The following is a 26607-nucleotide window of genomic DNA, read 5'->3' as shown; positions in this document are numbered from 1 at the left end:
GTCAGGAAGATTTTCTTTCTGAGTTCAAATCTGACCTTAGACGTTTATTAACTGTGTGGCTCTGGGCTAGTCATTAACTCTGTTTTTCCCACATCTATAAAATGAACTAGAGAAGCAAATTCTTTCTTTCTTTCTTTCTTTCTTTCTTTCTTTCTTTCTTTCTTTCTTTCTTTCTTTCTTTCTTTCTTTCTTTCTTTCTTTCTTTCTTTCTTTCTTTCTTTCTTTCTTCCTTCCTTCCTTCCTTCCTTCCTTCCTTCCTTCCTTCCTTCCTTCCTTCCTTCCTTTCTTTCTTTCTTTCTTTCTTTTTGCCAAGAAAATCCCAAAAGTGGACATGAAGAATCAGATACTACTGAAAAAATGAGCATGTTTGCATCACTGTGTGTATATTTTTGTGTGTTTATATACATATGCATATATAATATATATATATATATATATACATATGTGCATACGTATATGTAAGTGTGTTTTGCATGGCCATTAAAGTTGGTTACCTTGAGTTTCTTTGAGGATTTTGATTAAAATTTAATTTCCAGATTAATTAGTTTGAAAGTAGCATCAGATATAATTGCTACACATGAACCAAGACACCTGGGAGTATATTGCTAGGTTTTCCAGTTTCCAGACTACTCTCAAAATCCATTGTAAGCATATATTTATCAGGATCTTTTTAAGGAGATTACAGGGGGTAGAAGGGAATGGGGAACCTTGGTTCTTTAAATGCTTTCCTGACTCCTCTTCTAGAGAGGAAGAATTTATGTGACTGGGTCTAGTTTATGTTCTTATAAAGATGTTGTATCCTGCTGAAACTCTTACATTTCATTCCTGAGAAATATATTTCATTTTGGAAAGGCATATGAACTATTTGACAAATAGAGCAGAAAAATTACTGGACAAAATAGCATCTTACTGTTCAATTATGTTTTGTGACTTCTAGGTTAAAAAGTTGTAATACCTTCAACGCGTTTTCCTGGTGGTTTCTTTTCTTCTGGTGATGGTACAGAAACAAGAAGAGGAAGAGCCATAACTGGAGGAATTTCTAAAGAAAATACAAGCCATTCTCAATAAAATTATTTCAGTTTCCTAACTCATTTTTGCCCCTTAGAATCTCTAGCTTCTTTCAAGGTCTAAGTAGGCTAAATATAAATATGATGGTGAACAAATCATCTTACCTTCTGGTGGGACTGCTCTGATAGGCATAGTTGGAATGGGAACTCTAGAGTCAGGTATATCTGAGAAAGTAAATTGTAAAGCATTATAAAACAGATATTGCAATGATAAAATTAAGATTTATCTGATCATCAGCGGTTTTCAAAAACTATGTCCTAAAATGAATTGGAGAAAGAAATAGCAAATCATTCCAGTATCTTTGCAAAGAAAACCCTAAATGGGGTCATAAAGAGTCAGACACTATTGAAAAATGAACGTGTATACATCAGTGTGTGTGTGTGTGTGTGTGTGTGTGTGTGTGTGTGTGTGTGTGCTTTTGTGTAGATATACAAATGTGTATATATGTGTATGTATATGGAAGTATGTCTTGCATTTTAAGATGTGACTACTCTCTGCAAACACATGCTACATTTTATTTCCTGCTAAAATACTAATCTGTATTATTATGAAATATAGAATCTAGGATAATCTTAGATATCATGCTGTACTTTGATTTTCAAACTCACAATAATTTATATGTTTATATTTTTATAATATGAAAATTCTCAGAAACATTATAAAATGTATTTTTGCAACACTTCAGAAATTGAGATTTAAAAATATTTAGACAGAGTTAGGTTTACATGAATTTTTAAAAAGTATATAACATTCAAGCTTTGACAGTTTTTTTTAACTTACCAGGTGGCTTTAATTCCAGTTTAATTTCTACAAGAGAGATACAGAATACATTTAGAATTGTGATTCTACAGGAAATGATGTTGTTTTAAATGCTACAATTTGGATTAGCTGTTGAGACTTATTTCCTAACCTTTGGTTGTTAAGTAAAGCTCTGCTGTGCTTCTAGCTTCACCCCTTGGCTCCAGGCGAGCAATTACTGAATAGACACCTGAGGAAAAGAATTATCTTGTTATGTGTTTTCTGCTATTGTGATAATTTGCAATCCTTATTTACACTGGAAATTATGAAATCACCTTCATCATCCGGAGTGACATTGTGGATGGTCATATAATGGCAACGGCCATCGTTCCTAAAGTTGTATTTCTGACTTTCGATCAGTTCTGTGGGCCCTTTGTACCAGGTAACAATGGCATCATCGAAGGACACTTCACATTCAAAGGTTGCAGATTGATGTTCACTGACCACAATATTCTGTATGCGTCTTGTGAACTGAATGGGCTCAGCTGTTTTAAAAAACCAAGATTAATCACAATTACATTCTGTTGAACCTTTCCCCCACTATAGAAAATGGATACATTTTCCCATTATTTTAATGAGATTATTGAAAACAAAAAATAAAAGTACAAAACACCCTCTCTCATCCACTTTCCCAATTTCATGTGACAAAAATAGGATCATTTCTACAGTACTGATGTTAGAAAGCATTAAGAAATCATAGTAGGTCTTAGGACAAGATGAAGGTAACAAGATAGAGATTTCTGGTACTTGAAGGATCTGAGAAGTCCTAAAGATATATGAAAACATAGACCTCATGAAAGAAGAATATGCAGAAATTATATAATCTGAATTATGTTTTCATTTGCATATTTGAAGATTTTTCATTTTTCTCCATTTAGGTCTCAGAAGTTGTCCTAAAATGAATTTTTGTAGATTGCACAACATTCCCTTTCAGACCATTTAAATGATTATGCAGAGACCAGATGACTTTCACTTTGTATTCATTTCAAGTCTTGAAAATTTCAGCATATAGTTTCCTGGATGTGAGATCTTACCAGGGAAGAAACTTGACTGTTACATATGACAAGGCCATTTCTTAGGACTATAAGCTTGAAAAGGCTGTTCTTATCAGTATTGTATATAACAGCTTAAGCTTAAACATACAAGGTAGCAAGTCTTCATTAACTGGTAAATGTTCTGGTTGGCTTTTTTGGTGACATATTATTGAATGTGAGATGGTACAGTGAATAGAACACTGGACCTGGAGTCAGAAAGACCTGAGTTCAAATGTGATTCATAATACCTAGCTGTGTGACCCTGGACAAGTCACTTAACCCTGGTTTCCTCATGTGTAAAATGAGCTGGAGAGGGAAATGACAAACCACTATCTTTGCCAAGAAAATGAGCTGGAGAGGGAAATGACAAACCACTATCTTTGCCAAGAAAAAAAAAAGCCTAAAACAGGATCATAAGAGTGATATTCAATGGAACAACAACAATTTCAAGTATAGATGGTGAATAGTAAAGGGCCTAAAATAAAAACTTGAAATCTAAATTTCTCACATATTTTGAATTTCTATTAAAAAAGGAATTACTTAATAAAGTTGAAATACTTGTCCAAATGAGTAATCATGTAGCTCTGATTCAGGGAGATGAAAAAAGGAGAGGGAAGAGGAAAAGAAATAAGTATCTATATAGTGCCTTTTCAATTATTGTACTAAATACTTTATTGTTAAAATAATAATGGCTAACATTCATATAGCTGTCATTATGTGCCAGGCACTAAGTTCTTTGTAATTATTATTTCATTTGATCTTCACAATAACCCAAGGAAGGAGGTTTTACTATTATCCTCATTTTACATGACTTTACATTTTACATGACTTGACCATGCTCAAACAGCTATTAAGTCACTGAGGCCAGATTTTGAAGTTAGGTCTTCCTTCCAGGCCCAGCCCTCTATTCACTATACCATTTTGTTGCAAATATGGTAGCACTTTTGGTAGTATTTATATAGTAAATTTAATATTTATATATTTTTGAATTACAGTAATTTATATAGGAAATGGATATAACCCAATAGAAGTATTTCTTGAAAAAATTAATGCATTTCAGATATCCTTAAATAGGACAAATGCCAAAAAAAGTCACTAACAAAAATACTGAAAAACATCTACTTCAAAAAATTTTTAAATGAGACTATAGAACTTAAATGAAATAATATTTTTTTAAACTTATTGCTCATTTTAAAATAATTCCTTTGCCATATATATGTAATACTTCACCTTTTCATATTTGTTATTAGTTTTTCTATAAAAATGTCTTGTATGTCTAAACCTGCTCCTAGGAGACTATAGATAGTCAACTTTCTTCAAGTTAATGAAATCCTGAATTCCTGACTGGAACCCCTTTAGATTTCTACTATCAGTTCATATATGGCTCAGAAACCTGTAGTCAAGTGGTTCTTATTTTTTTTTCAAATGAGGCAATGAGGTTAAGTGACTTGCCCAGTCACACAGCTACTAAGTATCAAGTGCCTAAGTCTAAATTTGAACTCAGGGCTTCCTGACTTCAGGACCAGTGCTCTATCCATTCTGCTACCTACCCTCCCCAAAAATCTTTATAGCTTGCTATCTAACCAACATTTATTTTTAAAAAATGAAGGAAGAATTTTGAATTCAAAGAACTTGTGATATTATTTAATTTAATCTACTGCAGAATACAGAGATCCCATTTAATCATCACACAAAGCTGGTTATTCAAGTTTGATTTAACTATATCCATTGAGAAGGAGCTCACCTTTAAATGAGATAATATTTATAAGGCATTTTGAAAACAGTTAAGTTCTCTATCATTGTTAGGTAAAATTCACAAAATAATCCTTTCCATTTTGGGTCAGTGTTAGAAAAATCAAGGTAAATTGAACTGAAATCTGCCTCATTAAAAAAAAAAAAACCTTGAAAAACAGGCAGAAGAAAAAATGATCCAATTTTATATATTGATTGGTTTAGGTAATTACTGAAGATCCTTCCAAAGTTCAAATTCTCAAATTCTGTGAATTCCAAAATATCAGGGCCATACTGGAACTGCAAGTTGATTTATTATAATTTCATCATGAGAATTTATACCTTGTAAATTTTGTAAATTAGGGTTTGATTAATGTTTTGTTACTTGTTTAGACAAGAAAACAATGGATGAAAGAATCATGCAGATTAAACTGAAAAGGATGTCATGAATTTTTTCTTCTATAGAGCAAGTTGTTAAACATTTATAAGCATACCCCTAATTTTATTCTTTGTTGAATTAGCCATATGAAATTTAAGAAAATGTGTCAAGCTCTGGAAAGGCAATTACCTGTGGAAATTCATATCTTTATATAATTAAAAATTAACTTTCCCAATTTTCTAATCTTGACCACTTCTTCATATATTGACCAATAGTTACATAATATTTCTTCAAAATAATAGTTTCTTGTACCAACCTTCAATTTTTAGCTCTGCAGATGTTTCAAGACCTTCATACTTGCAAGTGTATTGGCCTTGGTCTTCTGCTCTAACATCTGCAATAGAAAGTTTATGAACTTTGTGTTCCACTTCAGTTTTATATCTAGGTTGAGGTTTGAGAATCTTTCCATTTCTGAACCATTCAGATTTAACATTTGGCACAGAGAACTGGCAACTCATTGTGCAGGTCTGACCTTCTTTTACAGTAACATCTTGAAGATGCCTCTCCCAAGCAGGTTCTATGAGTAACATAAAAGAAGTTTTAATAGATATCATATCAATGTATTCAATGAAAAATTGATTTTGTATGTTTTTTTAAACACTGTATCTACTTACCAATAACAGTTAGTTTTGCACTAGCGATGTGTGGACCACAAACCAACCTATAATTGCCCTGATCTTTCAGTTGACAGTTTTTGACTCGAAGTATATGTCGATCACCATCAATGCTTATTTCATACTTCGGACTGGGGTCCAATTTTTCAGTGCCTTTGTACCAGGAGAGTTTGATCTCAGGGTAATTTATTTTAATATCAATTTCAAAGACAGCATCATTGTCTTTTATAACAGTCTGATTTTCAATATCCTTGATGAGTGTGACAGGCTGAGAACAAAAAAAGATTTAAATGGACTATTAATCTCATTTTAGAGTCCTCAGTATGCAACCCTATTTTGTAAGAAGTTATTTATTTATTTATTACCTCTGTCTGTGACAGCCTTTGCTGGATAAATGCTACTAATTCTTCAAATTCCTTTTCATCTTTTTCAGATTTCTCTACTTCTTCAATTTCCTAAAGAAACATCAAAGTATTTTACATGAAAGAAAACAATTTAATGCTGACTTTATTTTCTGCAGTTTCTAAACCTCATGCACTTTAGTAAGGCCCTGTGATTTTAATTACAATAATAATTGACATTCATACAATACTTTACATATATTATATCACTCCATCCTTCCCTAAACTCAGTGAGGTAAGTGCTACAGAGATATCACTTGCCTTACATTATTATAGTAGTGGAATGGGAGGGTGAGCCTGGAATTAAGAGGACCCAGTTCAAATCCAAACTCAAGACACTTAGTAGTTGTGTGACCCTGAGCAAGTCACTTAACCTGTATACCTTAGTTCATCATCTGTAAAAAGGGCTACAGAAAGAAATGGCAACTACTCCAGCATCTTTTGCCAAATGGGATCATGAATGGGAAGACACTGCCAAAAACGATTGAACTATATCCTCATTACTTAGCATAGTGCCTAGCACACACCATGCTTAATAAATAATTATTGATTGATATCAAGTGCAATTCTTTCATTTTACAGATGAAGGCACTAAGGTCTAATTAGATTAAATGATATAGAAAGCTTATACAGAGTGACCCAAAAGTCTTAGTGCAGTTTAAGCAGCAAAATAAGCTGCACATACCCTATATAACTAACTGGGGGGGGGGAGACAATTCTAGAACTAATGCCCGCTATTGCCTAATACATTGCTTTTTTCCTTTGAACCAAATAGGATCATGAAGATTTTTGTCTCTCCTTGGAAACCTTAATACCTGCACATAAAAAGCACTTCAAAAATGCTTGTTGATGGATTCATAATAATAATAATAATATTAATAATAACAACTAGTATTCATAGAGCACTTTAGGTTTGGCAATGTGCTTTTCCTATGTCCACTCATTTGATTATATTAGGAACTGGAAAACTTGCTACTCAACTCATACCCTTTTCTAAAACCTGTTTAATAATTTGATTCTTCAAAAGATTTATGATCATAGGTTATGATATTTAAAAAGTTTGAGAGACATTATTTCTAGGTAATTAGTCACTTTAATAAGAAGAGGTCTGCGGCACTGTCAAATGCTAAAGACAATCACGGCAGTGGGGTTCATGGATTATAGGCTCTTAGAAGATGAGTGTTCCTAAGGGTGACAATTGACTCTAATTAGTAACAATTAATTAGAGAATGAATAATCCAATGAAGTTCTGGACCTTTCCCTTATGAACTCTGATTATATCATTTCCTTCTAAGTTACCCCCACCTGAGTGGAGCACAATGGCTTCCTCATCTGCTTAGGGTCTGAACAAGATAGTTAAGAAAGTCAATCCACCGTCATTATCAGCAATTCCTTTAAGAGTCTGAATTTTGTAATGAGAACTATAGAAATATCAGGATTATAGAGCTCGGAATCTTCCCAGATCATTGGTAATTAAAAATCATTTCTCTCACTGTGCAGATATGTCCCCGAAGAATGCAGATTGCAACTTCTTCCTTCCCATTGCCTATTATATACACCATCCCCTCTCCCCCAATCATAACCAGGCAAATTTCTGCTGAGCTCCTTCTCCAAGCTTAGCTAATCTGGTCCACTATTGTATTCAAACCTATACCAGCTTGCTGAATCCTACCAGATTTTGTGCTTTGCTAGCTTTTGAGAACCAAGGGACTTCTCTCTGTGCTGCAATAAGTCATCAAAGTAGTTTTTGGTAGTGATTCTGTTTAAACCCCACATTCTCTCTCTCTCTCTCCCCATATATATATATATGTATGTATGTTTGCTATATGTGTATATATAATATACATATATATACACAAATATATGTAATGTGTATATATATATATATATAATTTTTATTAGGCTTTATCTATATGATTTTTTTCAACATAAGAGAACTTACCAATCTGTGTGTTTCTTCTTCTTGACTTTGCTTTAACAATTCAAAGGCTTGGAGTAGACCCCGGAAATCTGTAATTCCATACATACGGGCATATTTTTCATATTCTTTAGGATCAACATTTTTGAGAAGTTCCATGATATCAATAGTCTCTTCTTCCCCAGATCCTTTTGTTTGAATTGGAGTCCTAAATTATAAAAGGAAGTTGATATTAAAGGTAAAATATCTAGTATTCATTTGTTCACTCATCTTTTTCTTTAATGATTAATACAGTTTGTTGCTGGTCTGAGAAATGACCTATGAGAAATTAATCTATATTGACAATGTTATAGTTTGTTAGAGACTATCTCCATACCACATGAGCATTACAGTAGTACTTTAGGGAGGCAAATAAAGATGTATTGCTTTGAATAGTCTGCTACTGCTGCTTGTTATACTTTAAGACCTTAATCAATTTGATTCTAACGAACCATTATTTCCTCATAATTGCTATAGCTCCCATCAGCATTTTTGCTATGCTTCTACATGAATATAAATTCGTATTTATCTCTTACTGATTTAATGTATAAAGAAACATGTTAACTACTGTTTTGTTCTATCTCTCTTAAATCCTTTTGGGTAAGGGTCACAAATCTCTTTAATGACCATGTATGGAACAACCATTAACAATTTTTTTTTATCCTGAGAGTAAATATGCTCACACTTACCTTTTTAGCATTGCCCTAAGATCACCTTCAATTTTTTCTTGTTTCTTCCTTTCATCCACCTGTAGGTTAACATTACTTTCAATTTCACCATGTTTATTGAATGCCACACATCTATATAATCCTGAATCAGTTTTTGTAGTATCCCTAATTTCCAGTTTTGCTTCGTCGCCTTTCTGTTGAATAATGACACGGCCTCCTTGGTTCAACTGTCTCCATTTTCCCTTTGTCCATTTAACATTTGGGATTGGATCACCTCCAACTTTGGCAATGAATGTTGCAGTGGTTTCTGACAAACAAGAATAAAAATGGGTCCTTATTGAGTTTTCTGAAATCTACCTGTTAATCTTAAAATAAATCTATATGAAGTTTTTTTTTTTCCATATAAGAACAAGCATGTGTGGATGCAAAGCTTGGATCCATGACTTACTTTCTATGACTCTGATGCTCTGTGGTTCTGAAACAAAGAAGAGTTTTCCATCTACTGCTGCTTTCTTAGCTGTTGGTATGGCAGCTGGTTTATCTGCAAAACAAATTTTAATGTTATAGTTTCCTCAGAGCAATTTTTTTCCTCCTTATGAATAGACTCTAATATTAAGGTAAGTTTAAATAGCATATATATTTAAGATTTAGAAATACACATTGTTTCTCCATTTGTACACACATTTAAACACATATGTAAATGAAATGAATCATAGAGGATTTTATATTTAATTATATATTATATATTATAATTATATATATATATATATTTAATTTATATTTAGATAGGTTGGTAACAATTCCAAGGGATCACTTTATAAGTAAAGCCTTTCAATTACTATAGGCTTTGAATGTTTCTCTTTTTAATCATGTAATAATGGATAGATTATTGAACCTTGGAATCAGGAAGACTTGAGTTGTCAGTATCTCATCTCAGGCACTGACCATTTGTGTGACCCTAGGCAACTTCTCTCAATTTCCTCATTTCTAAAATGAAAAGTTTGGATTCCATGGCTTTTTAGGTTCTATCCAGTGTGTTTAAACTATGATTCTTCTTGATTGGTTTTGGGAAATTTTACTTTTGAATAAGTATTATTATACTTAGGCTTCAATTTTTTTAGATATTTTGACAGTATTGAACCTAGTTTCTATTAACCATCTCCCAACTTGGGGCATTTTCACTGACTCTTTGCTGTGTATTCTCTGCCTCTTCATCTCTACCTCCTAGCTTCTCCAACTTCCTTCAAGTCCCTAGTTAAAATCCCATCTTTTACAAGAAAACTTTCCATTTAATATCAGTTCCTTCCTTATATTGACTATATCAATTTATATTGTATATAGATTATTTGTATGTAATTGTTTGCATATTGTCTCCCTCATTAGACTGAGCTTCTTAAAAGCAGAGAATATTTTTTTCTTTTTTGTATTTCCAGGGTTTAGCAAAGTACTTGTATATAGCAGGTTTATTTACTGACTCACTTAGCTCAAAGAAAAATGAGTTCTTGATACTTATGATCCTTACAAGGTATGTTAAAAATCTTGTTTAATTGATATTTAAGTTACCCTGGTGATACTAAACACTGAATAATAGATATTTACGTGATGGGAAAGTGATGTTTGGAGATTACTGTACCTTTAATGGTCACTTTTGATTTACAAGAGTCACTTCCAGCCACATTGGAAGCTTTGCATACATAATCTCCTGATTCCGTTTTGGTAACTTCCTTTAGTTCCAGAACAGCTGTCCCATTAGCAAAGCTGAAACTGCATTTGTCAGAAGGTTTTACTTCTCTACCTCCCTTCAGCCACTGAATCCTGATGGGCTCTGATCCTTGAACATGGCAGCTGAGTTGTAAAAATTCCCCTTCATTTACTGTCACTGGAGTAAGAGGCTGATCAAATACTGGTGGTTTTTTAGGCTCTGGAATTGCAAAGTATTTTAGTGAGGAAAAGAAAGAGGCAAGAGTGTTTCAAGTTTCAAGAAAGAAGAGTAGACAAATCTAATAGTATTGCCACTAAACACAGTTCCAGTTGGTTTAATTATCTAAAAAAGGGTAGCTTTCACTGTTCATTTTTGTTTAGAGGCAACACTTAAAGTTGATGATGTTTGAAGAACAGAAATGTAGTAACAGATGAAATTCAAATATTATTGTATACAAAAAGTTGACCAAGTACATGCACATTGACCAAGTATTGCAAATATTATACTATTCTTAATGCCTTCACAACATGTTATAAATAATATGAATTTTTGCTGAACTCTACATGCTGTTGAATCTACTAGTAATTCTTCTATAAACATTAAGAAGCAAAAATCCAAAATTCAAATAATTGAGGTTCTCAGATACATCCCTGTGCTTGAGTTCTTTCTCTTTTGTTAATTCTCATTTATTCAGTTATGGCCATTTTTGGAGTATTTAAGACAAATTAAACTTAGAATTTTAAGCTCAGTCTCCAAGAGAAACAATTCCATTGGTCTGGCATTTATATTATAAATATTATTATAATTCTTTTTAGGAGATGGAGATAAACTTCAAAGAAGCAGAAATATTAGCATATGGGTTTTCAGATTACTGAAATTTTGTTTTGTTTTTTGTTTTTATGATAGATGACTTCATGCAGTTCTATCACACTTAAAATCCAATTTTTGTGTGTCAGTGTAAATGTAAAGAAGAATTTCCTAATAAACTCCTAGTTTGGAGATATTAGCATAAATACATATTATTAATATGTGCAAACACCAGTAATATGATATGATATGATTCCCAGGAAGTTCATAGTAAAGGCCAGTACCATATTTGCATTACTTAGCATAATGATGCTCAAAAAATTAGCATGCAAAATAATATAACATCTATTCTTTCCTTTTAAAATGTTATTCTTCAACATCCAATAAATTTGCCTGAAGTAATAATAGGCAGTTGAACAATTTATAAAATTTACATAATGACAAAAATATATTCACTAGAAAAGTATGTGTTATTTGTGCATGCATTATTGTGACTTCAATCTGTAATGTAGCAAAAGTTATTTTGGGACATGAGCTATAATGGTTCAAACTTTGACCTGTTTTTATTGAATGATATATACTTTACAGGACAACATTAAGCTAATGGAAAGAGTGGGTATTTTAAAAACATTATAGGTAAACTCATAATAACCCTTTTAAAGAATACATAGCTTTTTTTTGCAAAACTTAAAGTCAGCAAAAGGCCTATTAATAGGCAATAAATGAGTGAATAAAATATGAGATAAGGTCTGAAGCAAACTGACCTTTGACAACAATTGAAGAAGTACACAGAGCAGATCCAGCGTCATTGGACACTTTGCAAGTATACAAACCAGCATCAGACATCCCAGCTTTCTTAATTTGTAGCAATAAGGTATTGTTCTTGAATGATATTTCACAATTAGCACTTGGATGGATCTCCATGTTATTTTTATACCAAGCTACAGTTATTGGTTGGGAACCAGCAACACGGCCCTCAAGTCTGAAGGAGTTTCCTTCTGTTTCTTCTACTGTTTCAGAGAGTTTTTTAGTGAAACTTGGTGGTGTTAGCCGTTCTGTAAGAAATTGCGCCACAAACAATAAGGGATGGGAAAGCAGATCTTTGATAAAAGACTCATCAATGTTACCAATGTCTCAGAAATCATCTCATTGCATCTGCTCCCTAAGCATAAACTAACTTCCCTTCAGAGCTCTAATATACTATTTTTGCAGTTGGAGCAGGTGGGGATAAAGGAGGAGGAAGGAATCTCTGGACATAGCTTTGGGGAGAAAGCTAGTCTAGGGCAAAATGATGGTCTATGATTGAAAGAAATGCTATTGCTAGGGCTGATTGGAAGGCAAAGAAAAACATTTGTAGAGAGGAAAATCAAGAGTGGGAGTATGGTAGTTTGGGATGGAAATACCCTCCTGTAGAAAGTTTCTATACCTCTTGTCTTTGGAGGAAATCAGGTTGGGTGACTTGCTCAGAGTCACAGAACTAGCAAGTATCTGAGACTGGAGTTGAACTCAGGTCCCTTTCGTATCAGGGTTGGTGCTCTATCTACTGCACTACCTAGTATTCTATCCCAAGTTTATATACTTCTGACAGGGGCCAAAGCATATTCCAGATCAAGGTAGGCAAGGCAAGGGAGAAAGTCTTCCAGGAAGAAAATGCAATTTAGCCTTCTTCTAGCCTTATCCTAGCCCATCCTTTATCCACCATGGGTTTATGTAAATTTGCATTTTGACTATGAGCTGCATAAAGCTATAATTTCAAGAAATAGAAATTTAATAAGAAAGGGAAAATGTTTTTAAAACAATTTTAATAAAATTTATAGACTACTATATGCAAAATTTTAGAAAAATGGGGTAAAGAATATAGGATTGATTTTGCCAAATAGGCTTATTAAATAATTTAATATGGGTTTAAAATAGTTTAATGAAATTTTAAGCTTTAATAGTTTAAAACTATTTCTATTTAAACAATAAATAAACTACTATGCAAGAGATTTGGGGCATCCTAAATGGTTTCTTATATATTGTTTTAACCAATGCTTATCATTTTCCCCTCTATATCTTGTCCAGTTTGGAAGTATAGAGACCACTCTATACTTCTGTACTTTAATCTTGTCCATTTTTCCCAAGTTGGGCCACTTTGGCCATTGCTTAGACTCTGTGAGAAGGCTTTGCTCCCAGGGGTTCACTATCTTGGTTATGGATCTAGCTTAAGATGCTTTTTTGGTTTCAGCCCTATTGTAGATCAGAGCTTCCAAACTCAACCAATTCCATTCTAGCCAATGCTTATTCCTATTCAGTTTGCAGAGCTGATATCCTCGACTTCTTTGTCTGTGTCATAAATGACCCATCATTAGGATGAAATATAAAATGACTGTGCTGTGTCACCCAATCTGAGCCTGCTTTACCTTTAATGTTAAGTTGGGCTGTACATGAATCCTTTCCAACTTCATTCACAGCATAACAAGTATACTGTCCAGAGTCTCCTTTGTCAACTTTGACAATAGTCAAATGAGCAGTATTCTCCAGGTAACTAATTTGATAGTTTCCTCCACTCCGTATTTCCTTGTTATCTTTGGCCCAGGCAACTTTAATTGGTTGTGTTCCAGTAACATGGCATTCAAAGTCAGCACTTTCTCCCACAACAGCATCAATTGGGACAACTGGTATGTCAAAGAAAGGTGGATTCTTTCCTTCTGTAAATCAGATAATAAAAACATTCTCAGTCTTTATATTTACATAAAATATTGGTTTGTAAAAATATCTCCTTATTACCAAGGTGAGTGTGTGTGTGTGTGTGTGTGTGTGTGTGTCTGTATACGTATGTATTCATACATATATACAATCACGCATATCTTTTTTAAATTGTTTATTAAATAGGGAACATTTTTTTTTAAATTCACTCACCTGTGAGGATGAGCCTGGCACTGGAATTGGCAGATCCAATAGGATTTGTAGCTGTACAGGTATACTGACCCCCAAGGCTCTTATCTGTCTTGAAAATATTCAGTGTTGCTACATTATCTAAAAATGAAGTCTGCACATTTTGACTGTCTCTCAAAGGTTTGCCATCTTTAAACCAAGATACTTGAATAGGTTCTGAGCCATTTATTGCACATTCAAATATAACTGGTAGGCCAACAGTTTCTTGAATGTCTCTCAATTGTCGAGAAAATGAAGGTGGAAGTTTTTGCTCTATAAGGAAAAAGAATCAGACAATGAACGACTGGATGTTTTCAAATACAGCAAACCCTCTCATAAACTTAGCACAGAAAATGAACTCCCTACAGAAGCATTATAACGTTCCTTTGAGTTGGCCTAAGCAATGTATGCTATCTTGTTTCAAAGTTTCACTTTAAGGTCAATTTTAAAGTTGTGGAATATAAAATTGAAGGCTAACTAGGGAAAAATGGCTTCAAGGAAGAGATAGTTCATTATCTTTGGGCCAACTTATGGGAAAAGGGATCAATTTTAGAGGCTATGGATTTAAAATAAAGCACAGTAAAGTAGGATGAGTGCTAACTTTGTAGTTAGGCATCTTGGATTTGAATACCGGTGTCTGCCAGTCACTACCTATATGACTTTGGGATATATAGAGCATTAAACTTGGAGCAAGGAAGCTCTAGATTCAAATTCCATCTTAGAAACTTAATATTTGCATAACACTGGGTAAGTGATTTGCATCTTAATTTCCTCATCTGCAAAGGTCTCATAGCTTTAAAATCTTTGATGCAATTATTTCTATGGTCCTGAGTTTCTTGTCTTTTTAAAATGAGGCTTAGACTGGTTGAAACTTAGAGCTCTAAATTAATAAACTTGTGAGGATCATTTTTCCCACAAATTATTATGTGAGTGAGTAATTATATCCTAATTCCAAATTAAATTATGAATTGTCATCTTTCTTTTAAAAGGTTTGGGGAGCTGTCAGGGAAATAGATTAGATGATGCAGTTATTAAGTGCTTCATTCTAGCCAGTACTTAAAAAAATGATATTAAGAAAGAAGGCTCTAATGAGACAACTTATATGTAGCTCACAGGAAGGAAGTGCTTCATTAATTTTTAAAATACTCACCTTGAACAGTAAGGAAAGTTGATGATGACACTTCTCCTACACTGTTTTCGGCTTTGCAGATATATTCTCCACTGTCATTAATGCTGACTTGGTTAAAAACCAATGTAGCAACATTATTTCTGAAGTGCATCTTGAAGGTAGAAGTGGCTCTTAATTTTGTATCTCCTTTGTACCAAGACACTGTGATTTCAGGGGTGCCAGCAACTTGGCATTGCAAGGAGGCAGAATCTCCCACGGTTACTTTAACAGGCTCCATTTGTTTTACAAAATAGGGTGGTTCTGAAACACAGGGGAAGAGGATTAATGGTAAAAAAAACTCTAGAGAATGGGCATAAGTCCTAAAAAGATGAAATATGTTATAGGGATGCACCTAATATCAATATTTGTGCAGAACAAGAATCTTTCCCAGAGGCATTCTCAATGTAGCAGTTGTATTGTCCTGCATCTTCCACTGTGCTGCTAGGAATTTCTAGGAGAGCAGATTTGTCTGTGGCAGTCAGGCTACATTTTTGAGACTGAGTTATATTTAAGCCATTCTTCTTCCATGTGACTGAAATGGGTGGTGTTCCAGTGAAGCTACCCTCCAGAATCAATGGCTTCCCTTTCTCTATGCTATAATCATTTAGCCTCTTCACAAATTTGGCTGGAGCTAGAGAGAATGAGACAAAATGACAGGTCAATCCCACATGCATATTCACATACATACACAGACATATGGAAAATTTTTAAACGGAAGAAGGCATAAAAGGTACCAACCTTTTACATAAAGATGTGCCGTACAAGAAGCTTTGCCAGCCTCATTACTAACGATGCAAGTGTAATCTCCACTCTGGGATGTATCTACATCAAACAGCTCCAGTTCAGCCACTGAATCGTCAAAAGAAACATTACATCTGCTTCCTGGTACCAGTTCAGTGCTCCCTTTAAACCAGCTAACATTGAAAGGAGGGGTTCCTCGAATAATACTTGTGAAAGTTACATTGGTTCCAGTGAGAACGTCCATAGGATCAGGCTTTTGAACAAAAGAGGGTGGTTCTAAACACACAGAGATGTATATAAAAAAGATTAATATTTGTATGATAGAAAGTAATGAAAACACTTTATAAGCCACATAGCATGAAAAAGGGCCTTAAGCATATCAAGTGCCCAATAAATACAGTATAAAAGAAGGAAGAGATAATGCTGAAATTGAATCATATTCTTCTTAAATGATCTATCTTATCTTTTCCCCCTTTTTCTTTTTTTTACTAACCTTTTTACAGATTCTTTTAAATGATCTATCTTATCTTTTTTTTACTAACCTCTTACAGTCAAGGCTGCACTACATTCATCAGATCCAGCAACATTTGTAGCAATACAGGTATAATCCCCTTCATCTGATTCCTCAAGAGCATTCACAGTCAGAGAACAAGTATTATCTGTTAGGGTAGTCTGGTACTTTCTTCCACTGGGGATCTCACTTCCCTCGTGGTACCAGGTGACAGAAATTGGAGGTGATCCATAGACTTTGCATTCCATTACAACAGAGGAACCATATAAACCATTTGTCTCTTTCAATCTCCTTGTGAAAGATGGAGGCACGATTCGATCTAAATAAGGGAAAAGCAAAGAGTGGCAAAGGGTTTTAAAAAAAGATTCAAAAAAGAGAATTTCTATCTTTTTTGCTAAAAGGTCTTTTACTTTGATTCACACCATTTGCCTTAGCATAGAAGAATTCATAAGAGATATATAACATCAGAAGCCTCAAACACTAAGCCGAAGAAGCTAATGGTTTGATTTCCCAAGATTTCATTTACAGTGATAGTTATTCTTGTTCTTTCTCTTTTCAATAGATGAAGAGATGCTATATCATGAATGTAATAGACCATCCAAGAATTTTGTTCTGATCATTCAGGAAGAAAAGTGGCACTAAACTCTTTAAAATGTTTTTTTTCTCATTTCTTTCATGTAGATCAACTCAAATTTTGATAACCCCAAGGATATTGACACACATGTCCTTATTGAAATGGGTTTCTTTTACATAGATACAATCTCTCTGAGAGTAGGGTCTAATATTTTTTCTTTTTCTTTTTTTCATATTTAGTAACTAGAACAGTGCCTAATACATAACAAGAATTTAATTAAGTGCTGAATTGGCTGGAACTGAATTTTTCTTCAAAAGAAGCAAGGTAAATTCTGAACAGTAGAATAATAATTAATGAAAATGAAACCAACTAACCTGAAACTTGAACTGAAGCTGTACAGCTATCTTTCCCAACACTGTTTTGCACTTCAAAAGTATATACACCACTGTCATTTGGTGCTGCATTAATAATCTTAAGACCGGACACTTTGTTGAAAAAACTTATTTTGTACTTGTTGTCACTAGTCAATTCTTTTCCATTCTTAAACCACTTGGTAATGAGCTCTGGAGTACCAGCTACTATGCATTCGAGGGTACAAGTATCTCCTGATGTAACGTTGACTGATTCTGGCTTCTCTACAATGACTGCTGGTTCTGAAATGAGATGCAACCACATCACATTTAAAAGTTGTTAATGTTGGTAAAGCCAGACAGTTATATTATGAACTCATATGTTCTAATATAGGCATATATTTGATGATGCTATATCAATTTTGAGGTATTTTTAACAATATTTGTATGTGGATATAAACATGGAAATACTAACCTAGAACTGAGAGGGTTGCAAAGCACTCCTGCATTCCAGCATCATTTTTGATCTGACAAGTATACTTTCCAGCATTGGCTGGCTCAGCATTGGTCAGCTGTAGAGTTGCAGTGTGGTCTGAATAGGAGAGCCACACTTTATCACTCTCTCGAACAATTTCCCCCTTGTCTTTGAACCACACTACCGAAATTGGCTCAGGACCTTCTATGACAGCCTGCAATTGAACTTGATCTCCAACTATGGCAGAAAAGTCACTTAGCTTCTTTACAAATCTTGGTGGTGCTAATGGAAAAGAGGTAATATGTGGTTAAAATAGTATATAAAAAGAAAAAAATCATAAGGAGAGCATTTTATATTGACATCATGAATAAAAGGGTTAACACACTAGTGGTTTGTAACTGGTTATACTGAGGATGAGAGACTATACTGTCAGAAGTGGAATTCACCAATCCTATATCCCCCTCACCCTGGTCTCAGAGGATCTGAGTGCCCAAATGAACAGGATTATCTGTCAGAGTTTAATCTGCAAAGAAGAAATATAAATATAGCCCAAGGAAAAGGAAAGCTAGAGGATGTTAGGTAGGGTCAAGGGGCTAGGGAACAAACAAGGGTAGGGGTAAGGAAATAAAAGAGAAGTAAGGAGAGAAGTCAGACTAACCTTTTAATACAATAGAGCCTACACAAGTGTCACTCCCCACATCACTGGCAGCTTTACATTGATATTCCCCAATGTCAGAAGCGTCAACATTAAGAATGTGAATGCTAGTAAGATAGTTCTCGGACATTATCTTGTACTTCTTGCCACTTCTAAGTTCTCTTTTGTCTTTATGCCATGAAACTTGAAATGGGGGAGTTCCTTTAAGCTCACATTCAAGATGAACATCAGAACCCTTCAGGGTCTCAATGGCATGAGGCTTTTTGATGAAGACTGGGGGTTCTAAAAAGAGATATTTGAATTGAAATTGATGGTGGAAATTAAGATGGGTTCTCTAAAGGTAATGTCTGAAATAAGATTTGACCAAAAAAATCAAAGACAAAAAAAGATAAAGGGAGAAAAAAGTCAAAGACAAAAAGAAAAAAAATTCTAGCAAAGTTGTGAATATTGGAGAAGAAAGGTAGCCAAGAGGAGGAGAGCTTGGATAGAAGACTAAAGTAGACAATGGGAGGAGAGACTAGAAGGAAGAAGACAAAGGTAGCCAATGGGAGTAGATCATAAATGGATAGAGACAAAGTTTGCTTGAGCTCTGACCTTTCACTTTCAATGATGTACTGCTGCTTGCACTGCCAGCGGCATTGTGAGCTTCACATGTGTAGTCCCCACTGTCTTCAACACTGAGGTTATGCATTTCAATCACTGCCACCGAATCCATGAAAGACATTTTATATTTTTCACTGGGTTGGATTTCAGTTTCATTTTTGTACCACAATACTTTAATCTCTGGAGATCCTCCTATTTTACATTCATATCTTGTAGAGTCATTCTCTTTCATGATTCTTGAAGGTTCTAGCTTCTTAATGAACCGGGGTGGTTCTGTACCATTGAGGGAATAACAAGGGTTAAGGGATTCAGGAGCACAGACATTCTTAAGCAGTAACAGAATTTCCTCTGTAGTTTAGACAAATCACTTCATCTTAGTGGGGGCAGGGGGGAGAAGAAAGAATTACTCCCCCCCCCCTAAATTTTGTCCTATTGTTCAGCATCTCTTAGATGATATTTAATAAGAACAAAATACAACAAACATGATACAATAGATATTAATTCTAAGAACACATACCAAGCAGAACATGAAAAGAAATTTGTCGAAACAATAACCAACAAATAATATGCTTTCCTTTGTATGAACAGAATAGGCACTTAAAAATTCTTATAGCTTAACCCACTGATGGAAAATTTTAAGAATTTACTTAAGAAGTAAATACTTCTTACTTGAATTTACCTAAGAAGTAAAATTTTCTGTCCTATATTGCTTCACAGATTTCATTATTCTACCTTCAAAATAACCATTTTCATAAAGCCTCACATTTCTAAAGAAACTTTATAAGGTAAAATATTCCTTTTCTGATAATAATAGTATTAGTAATAATAACTAACAGTTTTGTACCTTTACTTTAAGGTTTGCAAAGTGCTTTATAGCTATTATTCCATTTGATCTTCACAACAGCCCTGGGAGGTAGGTGTTATTATTATGTGGGAATATACATTATGGACACAATAGAGGCATAGGAAGATTACAATGATACGCTGCTGTCATAGAGAGACTGAGTGGCTGAAATATGAGTAAGCCTTAATATGGTGGCATTTATAAGAGATCATAAGACATGCTATTCTTGCTCAGGTCAATGATTCTTTCAGACTAAGATTCTGTCCTTAGCAAATATTTTGTAGCTCTGTTAGCCGACCCCCTCTGATCCTCCCACCCACCAGGAGAGACAATATAGTATAAAGAACTGGGAGTAAGGAATCCTGGTTCTATCCTCTAACATACCAATGTATGAGCAAATTATTTTATTCCTCCACCTCAGTTTCCATATCAATAAAATACAAGGGGATTCAACTAGATGAGCTCTAGATCACTTATAAAAATTCCATAGTTTTATCCTTAGCTGCCCTCAATTAGAAAAAGAGGTTAAGGGAGTAATAGTAATAATCCTTTTTATAATTTATCTATCATCCTATTTTAACTTTCATGCTGTGCTACTTAATTATAGTAAAGAATTCCATTTATTTACCAAATCCATTGATTAAAGAAATTCTTTTAGGTAATCTAAAAGAAACTTTCTCACACTTTAAGAATTGGGAGTTCTAATATACTTGAGGTTTGGTAATCAACCTCTGTGCCATCTCCATACTTTTTATGATGTCAAAGATTATTTTCATTCATATTTTCTCTCTACCTTTGTTTTTCCATACTGAACTACTAAATTGTCTGTCTGTCTGTCTGTCTGTCTATCTAATCAACCACCTATCATCTCTTTCTACACCTCTATATATACTATTATCTATTCACACATCTATCTTTTTCTCTATCTACACCTCTATTCACACATATATCTGTTTCTCTATATCTAATTATTTATCTATATGTCTGTCTATATATTTATGTCTGTGTATATCTCTATATCTCTATTTATCTGTCTACCTACCTATATCTACTTATTTGTCTGTCTATCTATCCATCCATCTATCCATTCATGTATCCATTCATCTATCCATCCATCCTCATTTGGAATCCTTCAGATGGGCCAGCCAAGTGTAACAGGAGAAGGAGTTCTGGGTACCAAGTCAGGAGGATCTGAGTTCAAATTGGTCCTCAAATAATTACCAGTTATGTGTTTCTGGGAAGTCACTTAACTTCTGTCTATCTCAGTTTCTTTAACTGTAAAATGGGGATAATATTAGTACAGACTTTCTGGGATTATTGTGAAGATCAAATTAGATAATATTTATAAGGCACTTAGAAGATAATAGGTGCTTAATAGTCAGCACATTATAGGATTAATAAATTTTCCTTCCCTTCTTCCTTCCTTCCTTCACACACACCACACACACACACACACACACACACACACACACACACACACATCACTGGGGCAGAGCTAGGTGACACAGTATGTAGAGCGCTGGACCTGGATTAAGGAAGATATAAATTTACACCTGGCCTCAGATATTTACTAACTGTATGAACCTTGGCAAGTCACTTAATTCTATTTTGTCTCAGTTTCCTCATCTGTAAAATGAACTGGATGAAGAGATAGAAAACTATTCAATATCTCTGCCAAGAGAACTCCAAATGGAGTTTTGAAGAATTGGATACAATTGAAACAACTGAACAGCAACAAATTGACAATACTAAAACACGATGTTTTAAAAAAGCATGCTCTAAAATATACCTTAAAACAAAGAAAACAATACTATATTGTATGTAGTAGTATACCTTGTACACCCAATTGAGCTGAGCAAGAGTCTTTTCCAGCAATATTGCTTGCATAACAAGTATATTGTCCAGCATCTCCTTTGGCTACTTTGAGAACTGTCAAAGTGGCTGTGTTTTCAAACAAAGTCATCTTATAGTTGCCTCCAGGACGAATCTCCCTGTTATCTTTGGCCCAGGTGATTTTAATTGGTGCTGTGCCGGTTACATGGCACTTAAAGGAACCACTTCCTCCAAGAGGAAGATCTACTGATACAGGTTTTAGATCAAAGAAGGGTGGTACTTCATGCTCTGAAAACATTAAGAATATATGATTATAGTGGTGAGTTTTATTATTATTTAATAGTTCCTTTGTGATTTGAAAACATTCTTCTTAGGGGAAATATACCTTGAGCTACCCACCTGAGAGAATGAGCTTGGCACTAGATGAAGCAGTTCCTAGAGGATTAGAAGCTGAACAATTATACTGACCCATATGACTCTTTTCAGTTTGCAAGATTTGGAGAGTTGCAACATTATGGATAAAAGATGTTTGTATGTTAGGGTCATCTTTTATGAGCACCCCATCTTTGTACCAAGACACCTGAATGGGTTCTGAACCATTGATACGGCATTCAAATGCAACTGGGAAGCCAAGGGTTTCCTGAATATCCTTCAGTTTCCTTGCAAAGGTAGGTGGAAGTTTGCGTTCTGGAATGAAATTAAAAATAATTCTCATTTGCCAAAGAAGAGAAACTCAGAATTATTTTTGTTCATTTTGCCTTTGATGTCTATTAAAACATTAAATATGTTAACATGCTACTAAGCACTTGATTTGTTTAAGCACAAAGTTATCATCACCTTGAATAACAAGAACAGCTGATGAAACAATGGCCCCAACACTGTTTTCTGCCTTGCAGGTATATTCTCCAACATCACTATGGTCCACTTTGTTGATTACAAGGGAAGCAATATTATTTTTGAAAGACATTTTATATGCAGGAGCTGATCTTAGTTTTGTATCTTCTTTATACCAAGATATTTTGATTTCTGGGGTTCCAGCTACCTGGCATTGCAAAGTAGCAGACTCTCCAAGGACCACTTCAATGTGTTCCAGTGGTTCAAGAAAGTAAGGTGGTTCTATAGCATAAAAAGATTGTAATCAGTCTACCAAACCAATGAAAAGAATGAAGCTCTATTTGTAAAGAAAGGTAAGTAAAATAGAAAGAGGTGACAGTCAACAAACCTAAGACAGAGACCAAAGATTCACAAATATCCTGACCAGCCTCATTCTCAATCAGACAACTGTATTGTCCATAATCTTCTGTTGTGCTGTCAAGAATCTCTAGGATGGAAGATTTTTCTGTCATAGTAATACTGCAGTTTGGAGACTGAGAAAGAGAGTAGTTGTCCTTTATCCAGTTCACTGAAATAGGAGGGGTCCCCGCAAAGGTACATTCAAGAACTATGGGGAATCCAGCCTCGACGCTGAAGTCAGTTAATCTTTTCACAAATGTTGCTGGTTCTATAGCAAAGAAACATGAGGGTGAAACTTCAACCTTCTATGAAGACTTAGAAAAAAGAAATTGGAACAACACAGATTGGAACAAAGAACAAACCTTTTACAAAAAGATGGGTGGTACACGAAGCACTGCCTGCATCATTGACAGCAAGGCAAGAATAGTCTCCACTCTGTAATGGCTGGACATCAAACAACTCCAGTTCTGTAATGGACTCATCTATAGAGATACTGCAGGAATCTCCTTGTATAAGTTCCCTGCTACCTCTAAACCACTTGATATTGAATGGAGGGGTACCTCTTATTACACTAGTGAAAGTGACACTCATTCCAGGTAAAACTTCCACAGGCTCAGGGGTCTGTTCAAAAGATGGTGGTTCTAAATGTTTGGGGGGGGGGGAAGAATGGAGGAGAGAGAGAGAGAGAGAGAGAGAGAGAGAGAGAGAGAGAGAGAGAGAGAGAGAGAGAAAATCCATCACATAACTGTCTTGAAATGTGAAGAAAAAAACATGATATAAAATCGATGCAGAGAACAAAGAGATACCACATAAAACAGGAAGAAAGTCATGTGGAAGAAATGTCTGCTCTGTCCACTAACCTTGTACGATCAGAACTGCTGAACATTCATCAGATCCAGCTACATTAGTGGCCACACAAGTAAAAGTCCCCGTATCTGAAGACTCCAATAGATTCAAACTTAAAGTACAGACATTTTCTGAAAACGTGGACTGGTATTTTGCTCCACTAACAATCTCGCTTCCATTCTGAAACCAGGCAACTGAAATAGGTGATGATCCAGCAACTCTGCACTCCAAATGAATGGAGGAACCCAGAACCCCATTAATATCTTTCAATTTTCTTATGAAAGAAGGTGGTACAACACGATCTGCATAGAGAAGCACAGCCAAAACAAAAACAAAAATTGGACTTTGCTGTTCTTTGTGTTTGTCTAAAGAGAGAGTTTCATAAGAGAAATGTAATAAAGCATTCCAATTTAATTTTGGCTAACCTGAAACATGAACAGAGACGGTGCAGTTGCTTTTGCCCACACTGTTTTTTCACTTCAAAAACTATACAAGCCCTTGTCACTCATCTCTGCACAGGGGATTTTAAGGGAAGCAACTTTGTTGAGGAAAGTAATTTGATGTTTGCGGTCAGCAGATAATTCTTTTCCATCTTTGAACCACTTTGTAATAAGTTCCGGAGTTCCCGTTACTAAGCACTCAAGGGCAAAAGGATTTCCAGTAGTGACAGTCATAGGTTCTGGCTTCTCTAAGATTCTGGCTGGTTCTAAAATAAGAGGTAAATCACTATTGAAATGGAAATCCAGTTCAAATTCAACCAAAGGTGTACAAATGATATAGTAAGGTGACAGAGTAAGAATAAAAAAAATCATGAGAAGTCATTCAGTTTTATTTTTCATAAATTGTCATTAAATTACTAACCTAGTACAGATAAGGCTGCTGAACATTCTCTCATGCCAGCATCATTTTTGACTTGGCATATGTATTTTCCAGAGTTGGCAGCCTCAGGCCTCATAAACTGGAGGGTTGCCACATTATCCACAAAGGAAATGCTAACATTTTCACTTTCTCTGATGACTTCACCTTTGTCTTTCAGCCAGACAACAGAAAGAGGATGAAAACCTTCAACTAAGGCCTGTAATTGAACAGGATCTCCTACAAGGGTGGAGGTATCACTTAGCTTCTTCACAAATCGTGGAGGTTCTAATGAAAGATAAGCATGGTAGTAGTGAAAAGAAAAGAAAAGAAAAGAAAAGAAAAGAAAAGAAAAGAAAAGAAGAAAGACAAGGTTAAGATGGATGGAGACAAATTACCAGCCAGAAGAACAATAATAAAAGAAAGATCAGTGGAAGAAGCACCTCTGAACGCCCAAGAATACCAACCTTTGAATTTGACAGTGCAAACACATGAGTCACTTCCCACCTCATTGGTAGCTTTACAATGATATTCTCCTGTGTCTGCAGCTTCCAGATTAAGGATATGAAGGCTAGTATCAAAGTTTTTCGAAGTAATTTTGAATTTTTTGCTGCTTCGAACTTGTTTTCTGTCTTTAACCCATATTACTTCAAAAGGCGGTGTCCCCGAAATTTCACATTGGAAGACTACATCAGAACCTTTAAGAGCACCTACTGGGGCAGGTTTCTGGGTGAACACAGGAGGGGCTACCAATACAAACAAAAGAGATAAAGAATTAACAGTCTTGTTTCTTAAAAATTGAAAGGAATACTTTCAAAATGAAGATGATTAAGAACAAATGCTGTGACAAGATGAACAAATACCAATTGGTATTTTGGGGTTTGTTTGTTTTTTTCAGTGATTTCTGACCTCCAGTCATACCTTTGCTAACAGTTTTTTTTTTCTGAATTGATATTACTGAAAGGAGCTCAAATTGGGGGGGGGGACAAAAATGGAGAGAAGTTTTCATATCTTCTGACCTTTAACTGTGAGTGCTGTACTGCAACTTGCATCACCAACACCATTATGAGCTTCACAAATATAATCTCCACTATCTTCAGTGCTGGCTTCATTAATAGTGAGGAGTGCCACAGAATCCGTGAAAGACATGTTATATTTCCAGCTTTCATGGAGTTCACTGTCATTTTTGAACCACATAACTTTGATTTCTGGTGAGCCACTGATCTTGCATTCCAGTTGAATGGACTCTCCTTGTTTTCCAATTTTTGAAGCTTCTAATTTCTTGACAAATTTGGGAGGTTCTAATAAACCAAAGGGGAGGGAATGTCATTTAAATTTTGTGACAGTATAATGACAGTTTGAGTTTATCAGAGTTTTAAAGAGATCTTGAAGAAACTAGTTTATTGTTAGTGATAAGAAAAATGTGCTAAAATGCTCATTTGGAAAGTTAATGATGTTCTAACTAGTATTTTTATATCATAATGACATTGTTTTCACTACAGAATGAACCATCAATGAACATCTTTCTATTCTAGGTACATAAAGGCTAACAAAAAAGGTCAAATGAATATATACATATATAAAATACATATATTAATTTTTATTACATAAATATTTATATCTGATAAATATTTAGAAATGATGAAGAATGTTACATAATATAGAAAAAATGCAACATTCAACAAATGTGAAGTAAAGAACAATTATATTCTAGGATGACTATGCATATTAGACTAAAAAAAACTAAATCAAGGGAGGAGAAACATTTTGATTTAGGACATCAA

At 34.6% G+C, this 26607-nt stretch overlaps 2 protein-coding genes across 2 annotated transcripts in view; both read right to left on the bottom strand.

Moving 5' to 3' along the window:
* The window catches only part of LOC141509704 (titin-like), an 81424-nt gene extending 56782 nt beyond the window's left edge, over nt 1-24642 (bottom strand). The window contains exons 1-30 of the mRNA XM_074219434.1: nt 24474-24642; nt 23983-24333; nt 23485-23763; nt 23112-23390; nt 22727-23005; nt 22289-22576; nt 21890-22177; nt 19204-19485; nt 18613-18891; nt 17955-18236; nt 17504-17782; nt 16587-16874; nt 16042-16320; nt 15656-15934; nt 15286-15564; nt 14121-14408; nt 13622-13909; nt 11984-12274; nt 10344-10631; nt 9159-9251; nt 8732-9017; nt 8028-8211; nt 6050-6139; nt 5685-5952; nt 5327-5587; nt 2142-2351; nt 1979-2056; nt 1849-1875; nt 1173-1232; nt 956-1039 (exon numbers count right to left, since the gene is read on the bottom strand). Coding sequence (XP_074075535.1) covers nt 956-1039; nt 1173-1232; nt 1849-1875; nt 1979-2056; nt 2142-2351; nt 5327-5587; nt 5685-5952; nt 6050-6139; nt 8028-8211; nt 8732-9017; nt 9159-9251; nt 10344-10631; nt 11984-12274; nt 13622-13909; nt 14121-14408; nt 15286-15564; nt 15656-15934; nt 16042-16320; nt 16587-16874; nt 17504-17782; nt 17955-18236; nt 18613-18891; nt 19204-19485; nt 21890-22177; nt 22289-22576; nt 22727-23005; nt 23112-23390; nt 23485-23763; nt 23983-24333; nt 24474-24642 — 6976 coding nt within the window. The remainder of the gene's footprint in view (nt 1-955; nt 1040-1172; nt 1233-1848; nt 1876-1978; nt 2057-2141; nt 2352-5326; nt 5588-5684; nt 5953-6049; nt 6140-8027; nt 8212-8731; nt 9018-9158; nt 9252-10343; nt 10632-11983; nt 12275-13621; nt 13910-14120; nt 14409-15285; nt 15565-15655; nt 15935-16041; nt 16321-16586; nt 16875-17503; nt 17783-17954; nt 18237-18612; nt 18892-19203; nt 19486-21889; nt 22178-22288; nt 22577-22726; nt 23006-23111; nt 23391-23484; nt 23764-23982; nt 24334-24473) is intronic.
* The window catches only part of TTN (titin), a 408614-nt gene that overhangs the window by 274801 nt on the left and 107206 nt on the right, over nt 1-26607 (bottom strand). The window contains exons 78-80 of the mRNA XM_074212758.1: nt 25843-26124; nt 25291-25569; nt 24830-25111 (exon numbers count right to left, since the gene is read on the bottom strand). Coding sequence (XP_074068859.1) covers nt 24830-25111; nt 25291-25569; nt 25843-26124 — 843 coding nt within the window. The remainder of the gene's footprint in view (nt 1-24829; nt 25112-25290; nt 25570-25842; nt 26125-26607) is intronic.

Source organism: Macrotis lagotis, chromosome 1 (assembly GCF_037893015.1).
Source record: "Macrotis lagotis isolate mMagLag1 chromosome 1, bilby.v1.9.chrom.fasta, whole genome shotgun sequence".
In the NCBI taxonomy this organism is placed as follows: domain Eukaryota; kingdom Metazoa; phylum Chordata; class Mammalia; order Peramelemorphia; family Peramelidae; genus Macrotis; species Macrotis lagotis.
Note: the sequence above shows the minus strand (reverse complement) of the source record. Positions and strands in the feature narration are given on the sequence as shown.